Here is an 18,752-nt window from a genome sequence, read left to right as displayed (position 1 = left end):
GTGTGCGTGTGCTTTTGAAAATGAGATGGACTAAGATGGAAGGGTGATAATACTATAACTGTAGAATAAACCAAAAAAAAAACAAACCGGAATTAAACGAACAGGTTATTCACTTGAACATTTGTCATCAGGCGTTGTCTTTTTAGTATTGGTGTTTTATTTTACGTGTTATTTCTATTTCCACGGGATATACACTAGGAAGCGTTACTGAGCTCTACTTTTACCCTCGACTGCACTACTACACATGCCGCTAGAAACATTCATCAAACGGTGTCCACTGTCCGTTTGACTGACAGCTGATGTCCACGATAAGCTCACGACAGCGCAGTTTAAGCGAGTCACCGTAAAGGAACGTATTGCCCGCCACTACATTACTCATCGCAAGGTTTTTCGGCCGTCCACATGAAATACCTGTGAAGAGAGGGAGAGAAAGAAAGAGAGAGTGAGAGAATGGCTGTGTAGGAGGTTAACAGGACGCACGGAACTGTTAACACCTGCTGCGAAATATACATACGTGTGCAGCGTGCCATCATCGGTGTCCAGCGTCCGTTCGGTTGACACTTCACAATAGGATGTCCCTTGATCGTATACCCCGGCTCACACCGATACTCGATCTCATCGTCGACGTAGTACTGCTTGTCACGCGACTCCGGTGCAATCAGCATATTGGGGCGATTCGGTGGATTCTCACATACAGCACCTTCACAGAACCCTTCCACGATGTTCCACCGTCCATCGTTACCGCACTCCGTTACTCCCGAGCCACGCATACTGAAACCCGCATCGCACCCATACTGGATGCGATCACCTGGTTCCGCACTCAGTCCACTGTACAGCAACTTCTCGAAGCGCCATTCCTCCGGATGGTGATGAATAAGCGTACGGAATGCAACCATCACCACGTGGCTATCGATCGGAGGACTGGATAGGTGACTCAATGGGCAAGATTTCGGTGTTGCCGCAGTGGTGGTGGTAGTGGTTGTGGTGCTGGAGCTCGTCCCAATCGGCATCGTCTCCGCCAGCTCTATGATCTTTTTCAGTGCCGCAGACTCACGCGCGTTGCGCTCCTCCAGCAGATGTTGATACTGCTGGTGCAAAACCTGCGCTACGTTCTTCAGCAAATGCTTTATCTTCGTGTTGGTGTTCTCCTCCTGCCGAATGTCCACCACTAGCTCGTCGTCGTAGTTTAACTCCCGATCCATCAATATAATGTCGATAAACTGACAGATGACGAAACGATACGCATTCTCGATGTGTGCGGGGTAGCGCATTGCCGGTGCTATCGGCTCGACCGTACCGTACAGTATGTAGTGGAGCAAGTTTTCCGGCCCCAGCCGTTCAACGGGTTTCGGCTGGACGGTGCGCATCAGGAAGCCGAGTAGCTTAACGTCTATGTTGGTTACGCGTGGCGCATCTTTCTGCAGTGCGAACCCGCTCAGATCCGTCCAGTTGTTGCCCGAAACGGTACCGGAAGCGGAATAGCAAAACAACGAGAGTTGTCGTCCGGGTACGGTGGCAGGTGTGCAGCCGTGGAACAGGTAGTCTCTCAGGTGCTTCCAGAACTGTACATCCGGCCGACGGTTAACGCGTATGATAAGGTTCGACTGGACATCGGGTGATGGGGTGGTCGTCGGTGGAACAGGAACACACTCCGGCAGGGGTATATCCCACTGTCCACTATCCAGACACGTCAGAAGATTGTCATCCGTCAGGGCAAACTGTGGCAAACATCGTACTTCCGCCAGAACTCCCACATCATAGCTGGACAGTGGACGGGGAATAGCACCTCGTTCGGTTGCGTATATGATAGGTGCTCTGCCATCATTCTCCTCCAGCTCCAATGGTGGACACTTAACGATGCTGATGCACTCGGGCACCGGACCGGACCAGGTTCCTCGTGCCGTGCAGTGCAGAATATCTGGACCAGCAATTAGGAAGCCTTCATCGCAGCTAAACCGAGCCTCACCACCGAAACTGGTCTTCGACAGAATAACGTGACCGTTCAGTGGAGCATTAAGCGTACCGCAGCGAGTTACTTTCCGGTGAGAAGAAATGTAATGTTATGACACAGTAACTAGTAAAGAATTTTAGTGCAATATACTTACGCTTGCAAAACTGCACACCAGCAGTCCATTGCGAGGTGCGTAAACACTCAGCAAATGATGGCCCTATTAGCTCATACCCCTCATTACACCGGAACTGTGCCCTGAGCCCTTCGTACCTTACCGAACCATTGGGCAGGGAATGGTTCCGTGGGCAATCACGGCAAAAGCCTGAACTGATGATGCGTACCTGTCCGACCGTTTGCAGCCGTAGATCAAGCCATCGTATCAAGTCCCCACCGTATGGCTCACAAGTACGATAGTAGTGTTTGACCTCAACCGGCTCGAGTGGACGACTCCACAGGTCGACGTACGCCATCCGACCACGGAACGATTCGGTCTCACTAAATCCACCACCGAGTACATCCTGCTCCTGCCCGAACACGTACAGCCCACCGTGTTGAACCGGTACACCGTCACTCAAATTCCATCCTTGTGCGCTTAGCTCGCCGTCGAGGTACAGTGCGTAACGCCCACCAGCGCTTGTCCAGCTAACGCACACAAAGTGCCAATCACCGTCGTTTAGCGACACGTTGGTAACGACATGCGCACCGTTCACGTACAGCACGAGTCCACTGTAGTCTGTCAGTGTGAATGTATTGTCTGCGGCGGCCGTTGCGTAGGAGAGAAGCGTACCATAGTTGAAATCATCGTCCGTACGGTACCATCCACACATACCGATCGCTCTCAGGGTGCCATCTTGTTTCGTGCGTGTGGGCAGCTTAGCGTAAGCGTGTACACCACTACGAGGAAAGTCAAACTCAAAGGCGGCCGAGAGTAGGAGATCACACCTGCTGCCGTGATATCCCGGTGGGCAGTGGCAACGTACGGAGCGATAGCTCTCATCGTCGTAATCCTCGGCAATGCTGTCTGCTGGACTCCGCAACTTGACTGGTTCACAGGTTGCCCCATTTCGGCAGTACTGGCGCTTAAGCGTATCACAGGGGTTATCTATCTGTGTGCAATTGTTACCCCGTAATCCTATCGGACAAACGCACATGTAGCTCATTGCGTATTCCAATGATTCTGTCGCACGTGGTGAATCTTGCGGCTGAGTTTGCAGCACTACCACGAACTTGTCATGCCCGGTGTCGGTAACATTCGCGCCATTCAAACACAGTGCTCCGGTCGGGCATGGCAGATAGTCACACGGTTCCAGATGGCACCGCCGTCCAGTTTTACCCCGCGGACAAGCACAGCTGTACCCTTCGTCGACGTTCACGCACACGCCCCGGTACTCGCACGGATTGGGTGTGCAAAAGTCCTTGGGCCATTCGCACCGCTCCCCGTCGTAGCCAAGCGGACATTCGCAGATTGGCCGACCGTCCGCCTCCACGCAGCTACCACCATGCAGGCAATAGTCCGACCGGCACGGATCGACGTAAAACTCGCACATCGGACCACCGGTGTACGGTGGTTGGCAGTAGCACACGAACCCAGCACTGCTGTTCGCCGCTACACACCGTCCGCCATTAAAGCATGGAGCCGACCCGCACGGGTTCAATGCAATTTCGCAGTGTTCGCCAACATAATTCTCCTCACAAACGCAACGATATCCGATTGGCGAGGTTGGCTCGGTAACGCAACGCCCGAAAGCTCCACAAACATTGGTGGCGCTCTCGTTGCACAGCTGCCCCCCGATGGAGAAACAATCGGCAGGTGACTTCGAACCACGCGGTGAGCTGTGGTTCGACGGGCACGGCTGACACTGGGCCCGGTTATACTGCTCCTGATACTGTCCCGGTTCGCAGAGGCGACAAAATGGCATGAGCGTTTTGTGATACTTCACCGCACCGACGGCACCACCGTTCGGTTTCATTTTCTTCAGCAGCTTCAGCCGGGCAACGGTACCCGGTGGACATTGAGGTTTACATTCGTGGGCGTGTTTGGCGTTCAGTTTCCTCGTGGAATGATGCTCCGGACATGGCAGGCATGCGGTCTGGCCCGTTTGATCACTGTACGAACCAATCGGACAGCTGACGCAGGTGTTGATGGTGTAGTTGTGATAGGTACCTCTTGGGCAGTGTACTGCAAGCAGAGTGTCAGAATTCGTGAGTGGGATTAAGGAGTTGGAGAAGTAACATGCACTTACCACAAACCAATTTCTTCGAAATACTTCCATTCGCACAGCGGATTTTCTCGTCCAGCTTCAGGACGCTTAGATCTAAATTGAGCGCACCCAGACGACGCCTTAGCTTCTTCTTTCCGTTGATCTTTTCAAGCTCCTCTTTTATACGCTACACAACGGGTAGAAGACAATCACATTATTACGCCTTGGACCTCAGGTCTAGAGATGTAGCTCTTACTTTAATGTTTTCCGACTGCTTCCCATCAGATCTCCATAGACCAAGCTCTTGGGAAACGCGCTTGTAGACGAATATTTTCACCATTGACCGATCGTTCGTGCGTACCGGATCCGGTGTAGAGTAGCGTTGCGGTTCTACGCTGCGCTTCACGATGCTGTACCGTACGGATTCTTCGACGTCGACTTGGGAAGGAGTTTTGCCGGGCAAGCAGGTCGGCAACGTGGTCATCAGCGTGCAGTCCTCCTGATGCCCACACAACTCCTCGCGCAATCCTTCACTGAACGCATCCGACAGCTCGTTGATCGCGTCCGTATCGTTGCAGAGCGCCGGATCCATTTCGCTGTCCAGCCGTATAGTGATGATCTTTTCCACACCGCTCGAGCTGATGACCTTACTGCACTCTGGCACCTCCACCTGTTCGCCCCACGTCGGTCGGGCCCTGTCGCATACCATGCGGATGGTTTCTTCCGGCTGGAGGCTGAACATGTAGTCTTCCTTGCAGCCAACCTCGCACCACACGTGCGAGACGTTGTACGCGCAGATGGAGAACCCGTTCCGTGGTTCCGGTACGTCATCGCAGTTGTACTGTTTGACCTGGACCGTCAGCACACATTCGGCTTCGTTGCCGGACGGGTCGACTGCGCGATACTGCACGGCATGTTGCCCCACTGGCAGATAGCCGAACGTAACGTTCTGCGTTATGGTAATGTTGCGACCAGCATTGTCGTACACCAGTGGTTCCTCCCAGCGCACAACCGTTTCCTGCGTATTGTTCATATCGCTTACATAGTGCACTGGACCATCGAGACAGTGCTCAAACACCGGTGCTGTTAGGTCGATCACGGTAATGGTAAAGCTGCAGCGCGCCTTATTCTTGAACGCGTCCATCGCGATGTAGCTAAACTCATGATCTCCTATAGCGAGTCGAAGACCCTCCTCTTTGATACCCGGCTTCGACCAGTACGTGTAGTTGTCGCCACTGTTGTCGAACACGTAAGGTTGCTGGAGCCGGCGCACGATCGCGTACGGATAGTCATCATCCATCAGCTCGGTATAGTTGCCGGGACATTCAATGTACGGTGGCGCTACGTCTATACACCTGGGAGTCTTGTTTTTGCTCCACGTACCAGTTCTTTTGCCGCCACATTGCTTTGTCGAGGGACCACCCTTCATCTCGAACCCAAAGTTACAGATAAACGTGCAGTTGGTACCGAATGCGGACTTGGAATCGGCACAATCGGTCGGATCGTACGTTCCGAATGGTATCTTCGGCAATGCTGGACATAGGATCTCTTTAGGAGATCCGATCGGTAACAAGAAGATATCGGTTAAGGTGGATAGTGATAAGTTACGAGCTAAAGTCAGTTACTTACGCTTGCAAGTTGTTTGTAAACCATCCCACTTGGACAGTGGTAAGCAGTTACGGTTGTGGGAACCTTTCAGATAAAATCCCGGACCACACGTGAACGAGCACTCGGTGTCGATTGGCATCGCCTCGGTTAAGCGTTCCGCTGACATGCTGTAGTTTTGAAGAAACGATTTGTTGCGCGGCGTGTAGTCGTACAGCAGATCAAGATCTGGATTGCTGCAGACGGTCATACCGTAGTAAGGTATATTCAACGGTGGACACTTCTTCACTAATGGCAGACATTGTCCCAATGAAAATTTCCAAGGATTCGTTCGGAAGAGGAACTGTTGTGTTAGTATGTTTTTTTCCGATTATTCATAAACTTTGTCTTCAATACTTACTCGTACATTTGGCCTCTATGCCGGACCACTCTCCGTTCTCCTGGCAGAGACGGATACTACTACCCGTCAACTCATACCCCGGACGGCACCGTGTACCACAGGCGGCGTTCAGCACCTGACTGCATGGTTTCGGCTCCATTACGAAGTATCCATTCTCCGGTGCTTGGAGTTCGGAACACGTTATCGCCACGCATCGTCTGTCTTCGTTCTCTTGGTAGCCGTGCGGACACACGCACTCCTCTTCGGATGTTGCTCCGAGCGTTAATGTGATATGACGTGCGTGCGGACATGACTCACATACACCACCGGCAATCCAGTACGTTCCATTCGGGCACGGATGACAGTCGCCGCGCACACCCGTGCCGGTAAAACCACGCCGACATGCACATCGGTAGTGACCGGAGGTGGTAAGGCAGGTGCAGGTGGCATGTTCATCGCAGCAACCGAGGGCAGGTGCACTGTTCTGATCCTTCAACTTGGTCTTGTCGCATAATCGGTCACAGAATGACCCATTAGCGACCGGCACGGATGGTCCGTGGCGGTAGTCCAGATGCAACGCCTGTCGGACCAGCGTTTCAAACTGTTCGAAGCTGGCCAACAGGTAGCGATGTTCGTTGGACGTGACGATACTCGCCAGTTCCTCATCATTTCCGGTTTCGATCCCGATCGTGAAGATCTTCACACCATTGCGCTTCAATCGCTGCGCGATCGGTATCGGGCTCTGCCCGTTCGAGTAACCGTCCGTAATGAGAAAGATTATACGTTCCAGGTCGTCCGGATGCGACGCGCCCGATCTGCTGTAGACAAAGATGTCCTCCGCCTCCTTCAACGCACCGTAGGTGTACGTTCCACCACCACTGTACTCGATGCTCGGCAGCTGATAGTTCAGCAGCAGACATTTATCATTCTCGGGCAACGGCTGTGACACTTGGTCGACGTGACGGATCACCTTTTTGCGCGAGCTGAACGTGACCACCGCAATGCGTGTGCGGTTCACGCTAACGTCAAAGCCGGCGAGAAGTTTCTTTACGAATCGGAGCTCACTTTGAAAATTGCTCGGTCCCACACTGGAGCTGGCGTCTATCAGAAATACGATGTCCAGACGTGCGCTGCCACTTTTCAGACGGTTAATGTTGTCTTGAAAACGGGCATTCACCAATTCCAGCCGTCGCAGGGTTGCGTTGGTTGTTTGCTGTGTACGCGATTGATTGAGATCTTGCGTTATGGCACTTGATTCTTGAATGAAGTCTTGAGTGGTTCCACCGCGGTCCAGTTCCTGGTACTCGTTCTCAGACACCGTGCTTGAGTCTTCATCATACCAACTGAGAGAACTTTCCGTAGGCTGTTCACTTGTATCGGTCGTGTCTTGACCGTTTACTAACAGCAATAGGACTATTACTAAAACACTCAACACCAGACGATACATCACTGCTATCCGTTGCATTTGAAACGAACGTTCTGCTACTACTTCCTGATCATTACCTGTACTGGCACGGAACTACGCTACATCAACTATACCACGTTTACGACTCCGAGTATAACTTTGCTTTGATCTAGTGCCTTACTTCCTGCTTCCTAATCTCCCACGCTCTCATTTTCTTAGCTCACGCGTCTAAAGGGGGTTCTTAATACATCTATGAATGTTTGCTTATCACTATCCGACTGAGTACCAGTGCCAGTGCTGTGCTATTGCCAGACTTCCCGATTCAATGATCACATGTACAGCAAACAGGCGAAGGAAGGCTATGTTCCGCTGCCGGCATAATGTTCGTAGCGACATCATGAACGAATGCCAATTCGTTTGGTGTATATAACTCAAAAAAATCGAAACAGTGGGAAGTACTTTGATTCATACGGAGCACGTCTAAAGAAGGGAGAAAACAGCCAAGTAGTGGTGGAAGAATAGAATGATAAATCTAAATACCTAAAAACACGTGGTCGAAAGAATCGTTAACAAAGTTTTCAAAAATAAAGCGATGGTGATCATTCGTGATCGTTCTATAAAGGAAGACCTTATTATTAATTACTTTCTGAAATCATTACCGCATGATTAACTCTCTTGATATAGATACATTAAAATTTACAAAAAAATGATAGTTATAGCTCGTGTGTAAATGAGATAAAGCGATCTTTAGGTATTGTTGGACGCAAAATTGATCATAAACGTTTGCGTGTGTGTTAAGATAGGAGAGAAATACGTATTGGAAACGTAACACCAACACACTCACAGCCCGTTTGACAGGTGCAGTACAACTTGCCGCTACTTGAGCCACAGTGTGGCCTTGACTGTAGCGTCTCCATGGTGATGGTTGTTATGCCCGAAACGTAAACAAAGCCTACTCAATGACAGGTCTGCCAACGAAAAGAAGCTTCGCTGAGTTTGGGAAAGTTTTAAAACAGTTTTGTTGTATGAAATCAAAAGAAATTACTATTTGAAGCATTCGAAAGTGAACGTTAAACAGTGGAATGACGCTATATTTCGATACGAAGGTACAGTTTCTTGACAGTGAGGCAATCAGCACCGTCAGCTCATGGCACCCAGTGGAACCGATTTTCGCTGTTGCTTCGTACAGCAACGAAAGAGGTGGTTCTGTAACGATATTCGATGATACGGTACGTGCAGAAAGTTAGGTAACCCGTAAGAATGGCAAACGGTTGTGCTTACATTTCATCTCATTTTTAGGGTATTCCACTTCGGGATGTATCGTTCCCGGTGCATGCCACTTCCCAAGCGACCGTATTGACGTGGCACCCCGAGCGCAAGATTCTACTAACCGGTTGGGAGAACGGTGAAATACATGCGTGGTTCGAGGGAAAGCGTGACTTTGCCACCATAAATGGTCCTCACAAGTCACCGATTATGTTGCTGGAGTTTAGCGAAAAGGGTGGTCGCGTTATTACCGCTGATGCGATGGGTGTGTTAACAGGATGGCGGTTTGATGGTCAGTCACAGTTTCTCACCATGTTCAATCACGATCTGCGCGATCCGCTCCTGCACATCACCTTTCGAAAATCGATCCAGAGCGCTAGCAGCAAGGAGTTGACGAATTTGGCACGGTAAGCAGACGATGGGATGTTGACTTTACAACACTCCTGTTCGACGTGTAGTGTCATGCTGTTCCAAAAATTCAGAAAACTTTCGATATTTTGTAGTTGCCGGGGACTTGATAAGAATGTCAGCAATCATGTCTTTCTGTGTACAACATTCAAACCTGACCACCTCATGATCACATAACTTCTCCTCAGGCAAACTACTGATGGTGTGCGCTTCCTCGATCAGACAAAACGTAGCGATTCTTTTTGTAAAACTTTCAGAACGGCTCATATCTTTATCTGACAGGAAAATATTGGAGAAATTATCTTTCAGAGAAGAGAGAGTCTTCTTCTATGTGACTCTTCTTTGTAAAAGGAGGATTGGCAATGGATTATATGGCATCTGCCACTACACTACTACCAGTCGTTTCGTTTTCCCATTTTAAACTTAATAGTCCATCAGGCTCGTTCTTATGAAGCTAGACATTATAAGTTGATGCAACTATGCTGCAAATAGGAGAGTTGTGAAGGTAACTGACTATGTAAGACTATAATATCTTCCAGATGATTACATACCGGAATCGTGAGCCAGTTCATATCGAGACAATTTAGAATGAAAATTAATTTTCAATGTATTTTTTCCGCATAAAACGCGCATTAACGCAGCCAAAATGATTTGTATTCGTACCAATAGGGCAGCGGTTGCTGGTGATGAGGCGGCACTCGATCAGCTGACTAGCTGGAGACCAAGGACCGCGGTGCGCAATCTTGCTCATGCAAGTGTACATGATAACTACTGTTTTTACGCGTGCACACAGGCCGGTATACTGTACTACATCAATCAAACGGGCACGTGCACGGAAATAGTACGTGGTGATAGCATCCCGATCATGCAGATACTGTGGCACCCGAAGCAGTAAGTCGCGTTTGTTTTAATTTCGGTATTTTAATTTCTAAACAAATGCCTTTCTATTCCAAAAAATAGAGATTCGATCGTGATACTGATGGAGGATATTACGATCGGGCACTACGAGGTGGATACCAACGGGCAGATCAGTGAGCTCGATAGAGTCAAGCTATCCGGGAAGGTGTCCGGTTCGAAGAGTGCCATCACGTGGGTGGCCGGATGTGCGCTCGCTATTCTTACGGGTGATCTGTCCGTACGCATCTGGGACATTGAGACGAACGATAACTACGTGCTGTCGATGGAGCTGAGCGCCGGTTCGGAACGGGACTCAACCGCAGACCGGTTACCGGTGAGTGCCGCTGCGCTGGAGGTGTTTACCTGTGTTGCCTACTGTTCGGATACGCAAACGCTCAGTGCCGGTACAAGCCAGGGCAATCTGTACACCTGGCGCCGTGCGGCAGGTCTGTACGGGCGGTCGTATACGAGCACGGAAACCCAATGGCAGCTAACGAACGTGACACCAGTGCGGGGCACTATCAAGAGCCTGGTATGGGGCACCACCGAAGCGAACCGCCCCTGCATGATGGTGAACTGCCTGTCGAATGTGTTCATCCTCAAGGAGCAATCGTTGCTATCGGCTCACGCACGTGCCGTTTGGGCGACGCAGCGAAAATCAAACGAACTGCTTGTTCGTCATGCAAACGGGCGCGAAGTCGTGCTGCACACGGATATATCGATCATACATCTGGCACTTAATGAACTGCACGTTGTGGTAACGAATGGGCGAACGGTTGCTGTGTATCGGATCGAGCAAGGAGGCACGATGCGGAGTACCGCTGGACGGTTAGCATCAACTGGTGGAGTGCCCACCGATGGCGCCAATGGGGAAACGGATGCGTTGGTCGTTTCGTTTGTGGACAGTTTTGCGGTCGAATGTGTGGCTGTTTATCTGTACGAGCAGAGCATCGTGGCACTCGGTGCGGAGCAGGTGAAGATTTACTCGCTGAGCGGTATCGTACTGCAGGAGATTGTGTTCAACGGTAACGAAGGTGAGTATCGTCGTTTGAGGAGATGTTTTAATATTTTTATATCATCTATAGAATCACCAAAGCCCGAAGGTTTATGCATTCTCAATGGTTTATAACTTCTGGAAGACATGATCCTCAATTAAATCTGTTGATAAATAAAAGTACTGTTATCATTCTATTTCGTTGACCGATTGACCTGTCTTGTTTTTGCCATTCTATTGCTGAGCTATTCTTAATTATATTTTTTACACTACACACCTTAAGGCTATACTAATAACATCTTTTTTATTGTAGGTAAACCGATCGGTGTGGATCTTGTCGGTCCGTATCTGACCGTGTTCACGCTGCACGGTTACATACGACTGTACGATGTGTCACGGCACGAAATTCGGCTCTTACAACCGCCGAAGAATGCGTACGATCTGTTCGAAAAGTTTGGCGAAATCATTATGGCACGGACGAACGCCAATGGTACTTATGTGGCGCTAACGATCGCTAACGAGCAGTTGCTACCGGACGGGAAGCTGTACCTCTGGAACTTGGAAAGCAATGTGCTCAGCTGGCGAGAATTTCACGCTCAGGAACAGAACGGACGGGTGCGATGGTTGAAGGACGGTGCCGAACGCACGTCGGTCGCTTCCAGCACGCATACCTGTTTGCCTGTTGGATTTTTCTGGGATGCAGAAGACGCACGTCTGCTCGCATGTGAAACGAAACCCTTGCCGAAACAACAACCGACAGCGGTGCGAGCGTTTCATCCCGACTCGCAAATACATGTTCTGTTTGTGGAGGGACAAAAATCGGAACTAGCCGAGCTGGAGGTGCTGGAACCGAGCGCCGGTGGTGTCGCCGGAACGAGCGAGCAGATGGAACTGATCGGGTTGTGTGTTCCGCACCTGATCGTGTTGCGCCGAAACGACATTGCACGGCTATCGTTGCGTGACTTCAAAGGGCTGGATGCGTGCGATCTCGCGACACGCGAAATGGTGCTTAACTTTAGCCTAAACGTTGCTCAGGAAAATATGGACCAGGCGTTCAGCTGCATCCGGTCGCTGCGGTCCGACACGGTTTGGGCGAATCTGGCCCGGCTGTGCGTGCAAACGGGCCGTCTGGACGTGGCGAAGGTTTGCCTCGGGCATTTGAGGCGTGCCCGTTCGGTGCGTGCACTTCGGCGGGCCACGGAAGACCCAACGCTCGAGCAGGAAGCGCGAGTCGCCGTGTTGGCGATCGAGCTCGGCATGATGGATGAAGCGGAAGCGCTTTACAAGCGGTGCGGTCGGTACGATCTGCTGAACAAGCTGTACCAAGCGTCGGGCCGGTTCGAGGAGGCACTCGAGGTGGCGGAACACTTCGATCGGGTGCATTTGCGCAACACGTACCACAGGTACGCTGAGTGGCTGAAAGAGTGTGGCAAGACGCAGAAAGCGATACAGTACTACGAGCGGACGAGCAGCCTGATGCACAATATCAGCCAGCTGCTGATGGATGATCCCGCTGCGTTGAAGCAGTACATGCAGGCAACGGCCGATCCGGAACTGTTGCGATGGTGGGCCCAGTACGTCGAGAGCAGTGGCGACATGGAGGGTGCGTTCAAGATCTACCAACGGTCCGGTGATTGGTTCTCGCAGGTGCGCATACTCTGCTTTATCGGGCAGGTTGGACGTGCTGATGAGATAGCGCGCGCGAGCGGTGATCGGGCCGCCTGCTACCATTTGGGCCGATACTACGAGAATAGTGGCAAACTGCAGGAGGCGATACAGTTCTACACCCGCGCCCAGACGTACGGCAATGCGGTGCGCATTTGCAAGGAGAACGATCTGCCGGACGATCTCTGGACGGTTGCGTGTACGGCACGTGCCCGGGATAAAGCATCGGCGGCCGCCTACTTCGAAGAGTCCGGCGACTATCGGCGTGCGGTGGAGCTGTACCATCGAGCCGGCATGCTGCACAAAGCAGTCGAGATGGCGTTCCGTTCGCAGCAGCCCGAATCGCTGCAGGTGATCGCATCCGAACTGGATGCGTCATCCGATCCGGATTTGGTGGCACGTTGTGCTGATTTTTTCGTCGGCATCGAGCAACCGTACAAGGCGGTCCAGCTGCTCGCCAACGCTCGGCAACTATCACGCGCACTAGCGGTCTGTGCCGAACATCGGGTACCGGTGACGGAAACGCTCGCCGAACTGCTCACCCCCGGGAAGGAGGATCTGCCCGAGGGTGAGCGAGTGGCGCTACTCTTACGGCTGGGTGATATACTGCAGGAGCAGGGTGATTATCATGCCGCTACGAAAAAGTTCACCCAGGCAGGTGATCGTGTGCGGGCGATGAAAAGTCTGCTCAAGTCCGGTGACACCGATAAGATTATCTTTTTTGCCGGCATGTCCCGGCAAAAGGATGTGTACGTGATGGCGGCAAATTATCTGCAGGCCCTCAACTGGCAGAACGATGCCAAGATACTGAAGAACATCGTCACCTTCTACACGAAGGGACAGGCGTACAGTCAGCTAGCGAACTTTTACGCCAACTGTGCGCAAGCCGAGATTGACGAGTTCCGAGACTACGACAAAGCGCTGAACGCACTGCAGGAAGCGGTCAAGAGTTTGTCGCGTGCATCACCAGCTGGGAATGCCTCCCAACCGGCTGCACTAGACGCGCTGCAGCTAGCAATGGCTGAGGTGAGACGCGTTATCGAGCTGCAGGATGCGACGGAACGGCGCGAGTACAGCAATGTGATCAAGTTAATTAAGGTCCGGCTAGAAGAGCGTCAAGATCCACCGCCACCGGTGCGCGCATGGGATCTGCTAGCCCTGCTGGTGGAGTGTTTGGTGGCGACCGGTCAACATTCCGAAGCGCTCTACTACGTGCGGGAGCTGGCGACACGGAAACCCGACTGGTACCATCAAGAGCTGCTGGATAAGGCCGTACTCGATCGTTTGGTGGCGGAAACAGGCGTCAATCTCGAACCGTACGTGAACGTTGCGAAGGTGAAGCGTCCGACCACGGCCACTATCTCCACAATGAGTGACGACGAAGAAATTCAGGAGGTGTTCGAGTAGAAATGTCCAGATCATTTCATGCCTTTGAGGTTAATGTTTTAAATAATTTATTTTATTTAATTAGCACTGAAGCACTGCTGACTTTTGAATTGTTGGCAATGAATGTGACTATAGGTATTAGGTCTCAATCAATTATTACGTAACACACAAATTGACTGTTTTTTGACTCGCAGTTCCATTATTGTAACAAAACGTAACTCTGGAATAAATCTCCCTCTATTAATTAACGTTGGAACATTTCATTTCCCATTCTATGATCATCATCCGCAAACGAAGCTCATTTGAGAGCTTACACTACATAGTACTCACGCAAATCGATGTCATCTACTACACGAATTTACTTATCATCACTATCAGCCATTCTTTTGGGTAATTGTCTGCTGTTCAGAATTGGTGACTGGCACATGGCAAAGCCCTTTTTAAAGAAGCAGTTCTTCTCCGTTTGGTAGGTTATACCGATCTTCCGATGGAAACATGAAGTCATTTTACCCTTGGTATGTATCACATTTTTGACCAACCTTTTAAGGAATAGTACACAGTTATAAATGAAAGTTATAAAAAACAAATGACGATTGAATAAATGTGTTTGTAACTACAGTATTTTAAGTGATGTTGTTTCTATTCATTCTTTATTTCCATTCATTCATTTACCAAACAAAGCGAATAAAAAATCGAATCTTAATAAAACATTTGCTGTTCTTAATTAAACATTTGGTTGGGAAATAATTCGGTTAAACTGCCTCTAGAAGGATAACACAGGCTCTCCATTCCCTACTCCTTCTCAATACGACCTCGTCGTACACAACAAGTCTCTCAATAATCCGAGCTTGGGTATACGGGGAAACCCAACCCCTTGCAGCGTGGGAACATGGGTGGCATGGCTAAATTGAGAGCGATGGAGGAGTGGGAGGTACATGATTGTTCATCATGACTCGACTGGTGTCTGTTCTCCATATGAGCGGCTCCCTATCAGCGTACGTATCGAAGGGCTGCGCTTATTACTATCGCTCTTGCTCGCTGTAGGACGCTAAATAGCCAGTGAGCGTAGGCCCTACGACGAGACTGGAGGATGGAGGGAGGCCTGGCAAGCTACCTTCATAAAAACTGTAAGGAACGAACAAAAAAAAAAAAAAAACGAAGCGTGGGGTTAGACTTCCGTGGCAAAATATTCTACTGGTCTGTCCAATTTCATGGCTTCACGGATGACTTTGACATCATTGGCAAGACGACAGTGAAGGTGTGTGAGGCGTTTGACCAAACTCAAACGTTAAGCAGCAACATTTGGATTGAGAATCAATGCGACGAAGACGAAATACCTGCTTGCCGGAGGTTCAGCCCTTGATAGGGCCCAATTGGGAAGCAGCGTCGACGGCAACAACCTCGAGGTGATAGAGGAATTCTGCTATCTTGGGAGAGTCGTTACTTCGGACAACGACATCACCAGTGAAATCTGAAGACGAATTGCACAGGGGAATTGTGCATACTGTGGGCTTCACCTCTGCTACGATCCAGAAGACTTCGAGACCGCACAAAATGTGAGGTGAAGCAAAACCTGTTGCAAATCAAGAGTCTTCATGGATGGGAAGCTGCAGCCAGGGACCGAGTATCCTGGAGAATAATTTTGGACCGGGCTATGTCACGACGACGTGCTCCATGGTGAGCAGGCCAACGAGAGAGAAAGAGAGAGAGAGAGAGAAAGAGAGAGAGAGAGAGAGAGAGAGAGAGAGAGAGCTGAGATCAGCTGAGTGGACATCAGAAGGTATCTAGAGCGCAAATCTTGTCGTTTAAATATCGATAAATACCTAGACAACAAGGAACTTGTGTGAAAATCCGTGAAAAAAGTTAATTTTCCATAAATATACTATCAAGCGGAAATCTATGTGTTATTTGGTTGTATGTTACGTAACAAAGAGTTGAACCTCCTCCTTCCTCCTTTGTAACAAATCGTAACGCTTACACTCATTCCCTCCTTCTCCCACAGCGTTACGGAATGAATGGATATTCCCATCATGCAGTAGAACATATGTGGCTGATATTACAGCAATAGCGACTCATCCCAACAAAAATATTCTTGCCAGACAAAAGAACGTAAAATAAGAGTTTCTTTTGCCATACTTTCCAGAAGTTGCATTTCATTTTCTGTAAAGAACGTGGACGTATTAAATTCGATATTTTAATTATGATGCCCCTAGAGTTCAGAGAGTTTAGAGTTCAGTCTTCATTGTTAGTGTGTAATCCTGGTCTGCTTGCAACAGAAAGGACCTTTCGCCACCTGAACCATAGTCTTACGAGGGACAGGATTACTGATGTAAGGCATCTGATATTAAATTTGTCCTGTCCTTCAGTGGAAATGTGTCCAAAAGGTATCGTGTTTGGAATGCCAAAACCTGTTGAGTGTGGCCGAGTGCAGCATTGTTTGGTGTCGCAACGATGGCACAATCGTACGAATCTCGATATCAGTATTATCGCCACCTTGCACCACTCGGTGTATCGTTGTGTGTTGAAATCGTTAGAAAATTTGCCAACAAATTCTTTGCAACTCAGAAGCTACGTACTCCTGCCTGCCAGCAGGGTCACGGTCTGAACCCGACAGCTGGTGCGTACTGATGCCTATCAGCTAGACATGGATGGGAAGGTTACCGGGCACAACCATCACAAACATTTGCAAACAAACACGTACGTCTTACCGGCGCTATCGTTTGATGTGTGATAATTAAATTTAAACAGTTGTTACTTGTTTCGAGAATTAACATTCCAGTGTACCAGGAAGGGCAGGAGGAGGGAAGAGGCGTGATGCCCACGTTACCGTAAACATCTTGGAGCGATGGGGAATCGGCTGACTCTACGAAAAGTTGGGATCGAGATTTTGGATTTGGGAGGTGAAGGTGGAATGGTAGGAGGTGAATGCGATGAGGGGGAGATTACACCCAGAAGGGCAGAACACTCGACAAAGCAATTGAATGTGTGGATTGAAGTTCCAAGAAGTTTGCGATAGTGCTATCTGGTATAGAACTCACCTTGATTACCATCCAGATTTACGTCTAAAGTGTGTAATCTTTACAGCAACAAGCGTTGGTACATATCGTACTCGTTGGGAAATTCCCAATCTACGATCTGATTATTTATTTTTAACAGCTCGTTAGCTCTTCTAACGAGTCAGTTATCCTGGGAATGAGACCAAATGGTGCTGCGGTATTTTTGGAGCCCGGCAAAAAGGATGTACACCCTTCACGTTCAGCGTTCACCTTTCAGTTTGATGTTGTTTGTTTAATCTTCTGCACGAGGCCATACGTGGACACGGCCGTGTACGGAGCAGTGTGTCTTAAGCATAACCGGGGCCTCCTTCATCCACTCCCACTACCCGCAGGCTGTTGGGGTTTTCGGGTCCCGAAACCAACCCAAAGAATCTGCCCTTGCGGATGGACGTCTAATCTTGACGCTATGTGACCGTTTCTTCCAGCTACGATGGAGCACTCAACAACCGCACCTGTCTGTGGTTGGCACACGTTTACGGTCCTTTTGTCCTTTTCGGACGCACCCTTGCACGTTCCGGTACAAGACGGGATGGGCTAGTGCCGTACCGAAAAATGACATATAGTAAACTGCTTTTTGATAGAGTAGCATGAAGGTGGACTACCGGCCGACCAAGGCGACAAGGATCTTCCAACCAAAATCCCCAACCACCGCCACCGGTGACAAATCGGATACGAGCGAGTGGATGTGGAAAATCTGTTTTTATTTGACTAACAGCTTCAAGTTTGCTTGCGGATGGGCGATGTGTGCGTGTGGGTGGATGGGTGTTTTTTTTTATTGTTCTTAGTGGGTGGGCAACACTAAACATAAGCCCGAGCATCACACTGAAACTATCTACGGTTCTTTGCTTTGGTGGTCTCTCGCCCTCTGGCAACTTCTGGACATCCGGGCGAGGGCGTCAGTTGCTGACGTTCCCAGCGTATCTTCAGCGTTGCGTTGATGAGCGTTCCCGGTAAGAAGTTGCGTCCGGATATCTTCTGAGCAGCCGGGAGTACGCTGCTGGTGCTGTTTGTGGTTGTTGCAGGCAACTTTTTAAGTACACCGGGCGTAGGCATCGCTGGGTATTAGCAGCCGTAAACTGCCATTAGTTGCGTGTTTAGGCTGACCTTTCTTGAAGGATTGATGTTTTTTTTTGTTGCGGAGGAGTTGGTTAACTGCTCCTCTATCGCAAACAAAGAAACACACATACATATTATTGCAAATTAGTGAGCTACAACAACCGAGGCACTGGTGCCAAGTGCGATATTCTAGTTTCCATCGGACAGAGTCTTGCCCGCTTTGTATGAACGAGGGCTCATGCTCTGCTTCCCAATCGATTGTAGGAGATGCAAGGCAACCATGAAGTTCCTACAGTTAGGTTAGCCGTTTGACGAACCAAGGCTCATAATCGTCGGTCATCTTGCTAGGTAAATAATCCTGTGTAGGCCGTAATGACCGACCAGCTCTCTTCTTGCCTAACAGAAAGACAGAAGAAATTGAAGTGCAATGGTGTATGTCCTGGTATTTATTGATGGTGGTGATGCACAGCGGTTCCAGTTGGT

General features: G+C 49.7%; 2 protein-coding genes across 2 annotated transcripts; one reads left to right on the top strand and one right to left on the bottom strand.

The window, feature by feature from the left end:
• Positions 1-250: 250 nt before the first annotated feature.
• On the bottom strand, positions 251-7,601 carry LOC128711569 (sushi, von Willebrand factor type A, EGF and pentraxin domain-containing protein 1-like). The gene is made up of 7 exons (XM_053806454.1): positions 6,158-7,601; positions 5,782-6,045; positions 4,409-5,700; positions 4,195-4,339; positions 2,106-4,130; positions 515-2,035; positions 251-411 (listed from the first exon to the last, which is right to left on the bottom strand). The coding sequence occupies exons 1-7, from the start codon at positions 7,599-7,601 to the stop codon at positions 251-253; spliced, it is 6,852 nt and encodes a 2,283-aa protein (XP_053662429.1).
• Positions 7,602-8,623: 1,022 nt separating this feature from the next.
• Positions 8,624-14,178, top strand: LOC128708160 (intraflagellar transport protein 140 homolog). Its single transcript, XM_053803124.1, has 5 exons — positions 8,624-8,770; positions 8,841-9,214; positions 9,885-10,106; positions 10,176-11,146; positions 11,420-14,178. Exons 1-5 carry the CDS (start codon positions 8,624-8,626, stop codon positions 14,176-14,178), a joined length of 4,473 nt encoding a protein of 1,490 aa, XP_053659099.1.
• Positions 14,179-18,752: the final 4,574 nt, after the last annotated feature.

Source organism: Anopheles marshallii, chromosome X, assembly GCF_943734725.1.
Source record: "Anopheles marshallii chromosome X, idAnoMarsDA_429_01, whole genome shotgun sequence".
In the NCBI taxonomy this organism is placed as follows: Eukaryota; Metazoa; Arthropoda; class Insecta; order Diptera; family Culicidae; genus Anopheles; species Anopheles marshallii.
Note: the sequence above shows the minus strand (reverse complement) of the source record. Positions and strands in the feature narration are given on the sequence as shown.

Bases quoted from the DNA above. Each gene is read 5' to 3' on its own strand.
- LOC128711569 (XM_053806454.1), bottom strand. From the start codon at position 7,601: ATGCAACGGATAGCAGTGATGTATCGTCTGGTGTTGAGTGTTTTAGTA. The intron at 4,340-4,408 runs GTAAGAGCTACA...CCCGTTGTGTAG, and splicing joins AGCAGTCGGAAAACATTAAA to CGTATAAAAGAGGAGCTTGA. The intron at 412-514 runs GTATGTATATTT...CTCTCTTCACAG, and splicing joins GATGATGGCACGCTGCACAC to GTATTTCATGTGGACGGCCG.
- LOC128708160 (XM_053803124.1), top strand. From the start codon at position 8,624: ATGACGCTATATTTCGATACGAAGGTACAGTTTCTTGACAGTGAGGCA. The intron at 8,771-8,840 runs GTACGTGCAGAA...TCTCATTTTTAG, and splicing joins TAACGATATTCGATGATACG to GGTATTCCACTTCGGGATGT. The intron at 10,107-10,175 runs GTAAGTCGCGTT...TCCAAAAAATAG, and splicing joins ATACTGTGGCACCCGAAGCA to AGATTCGATCGTGATACTGA.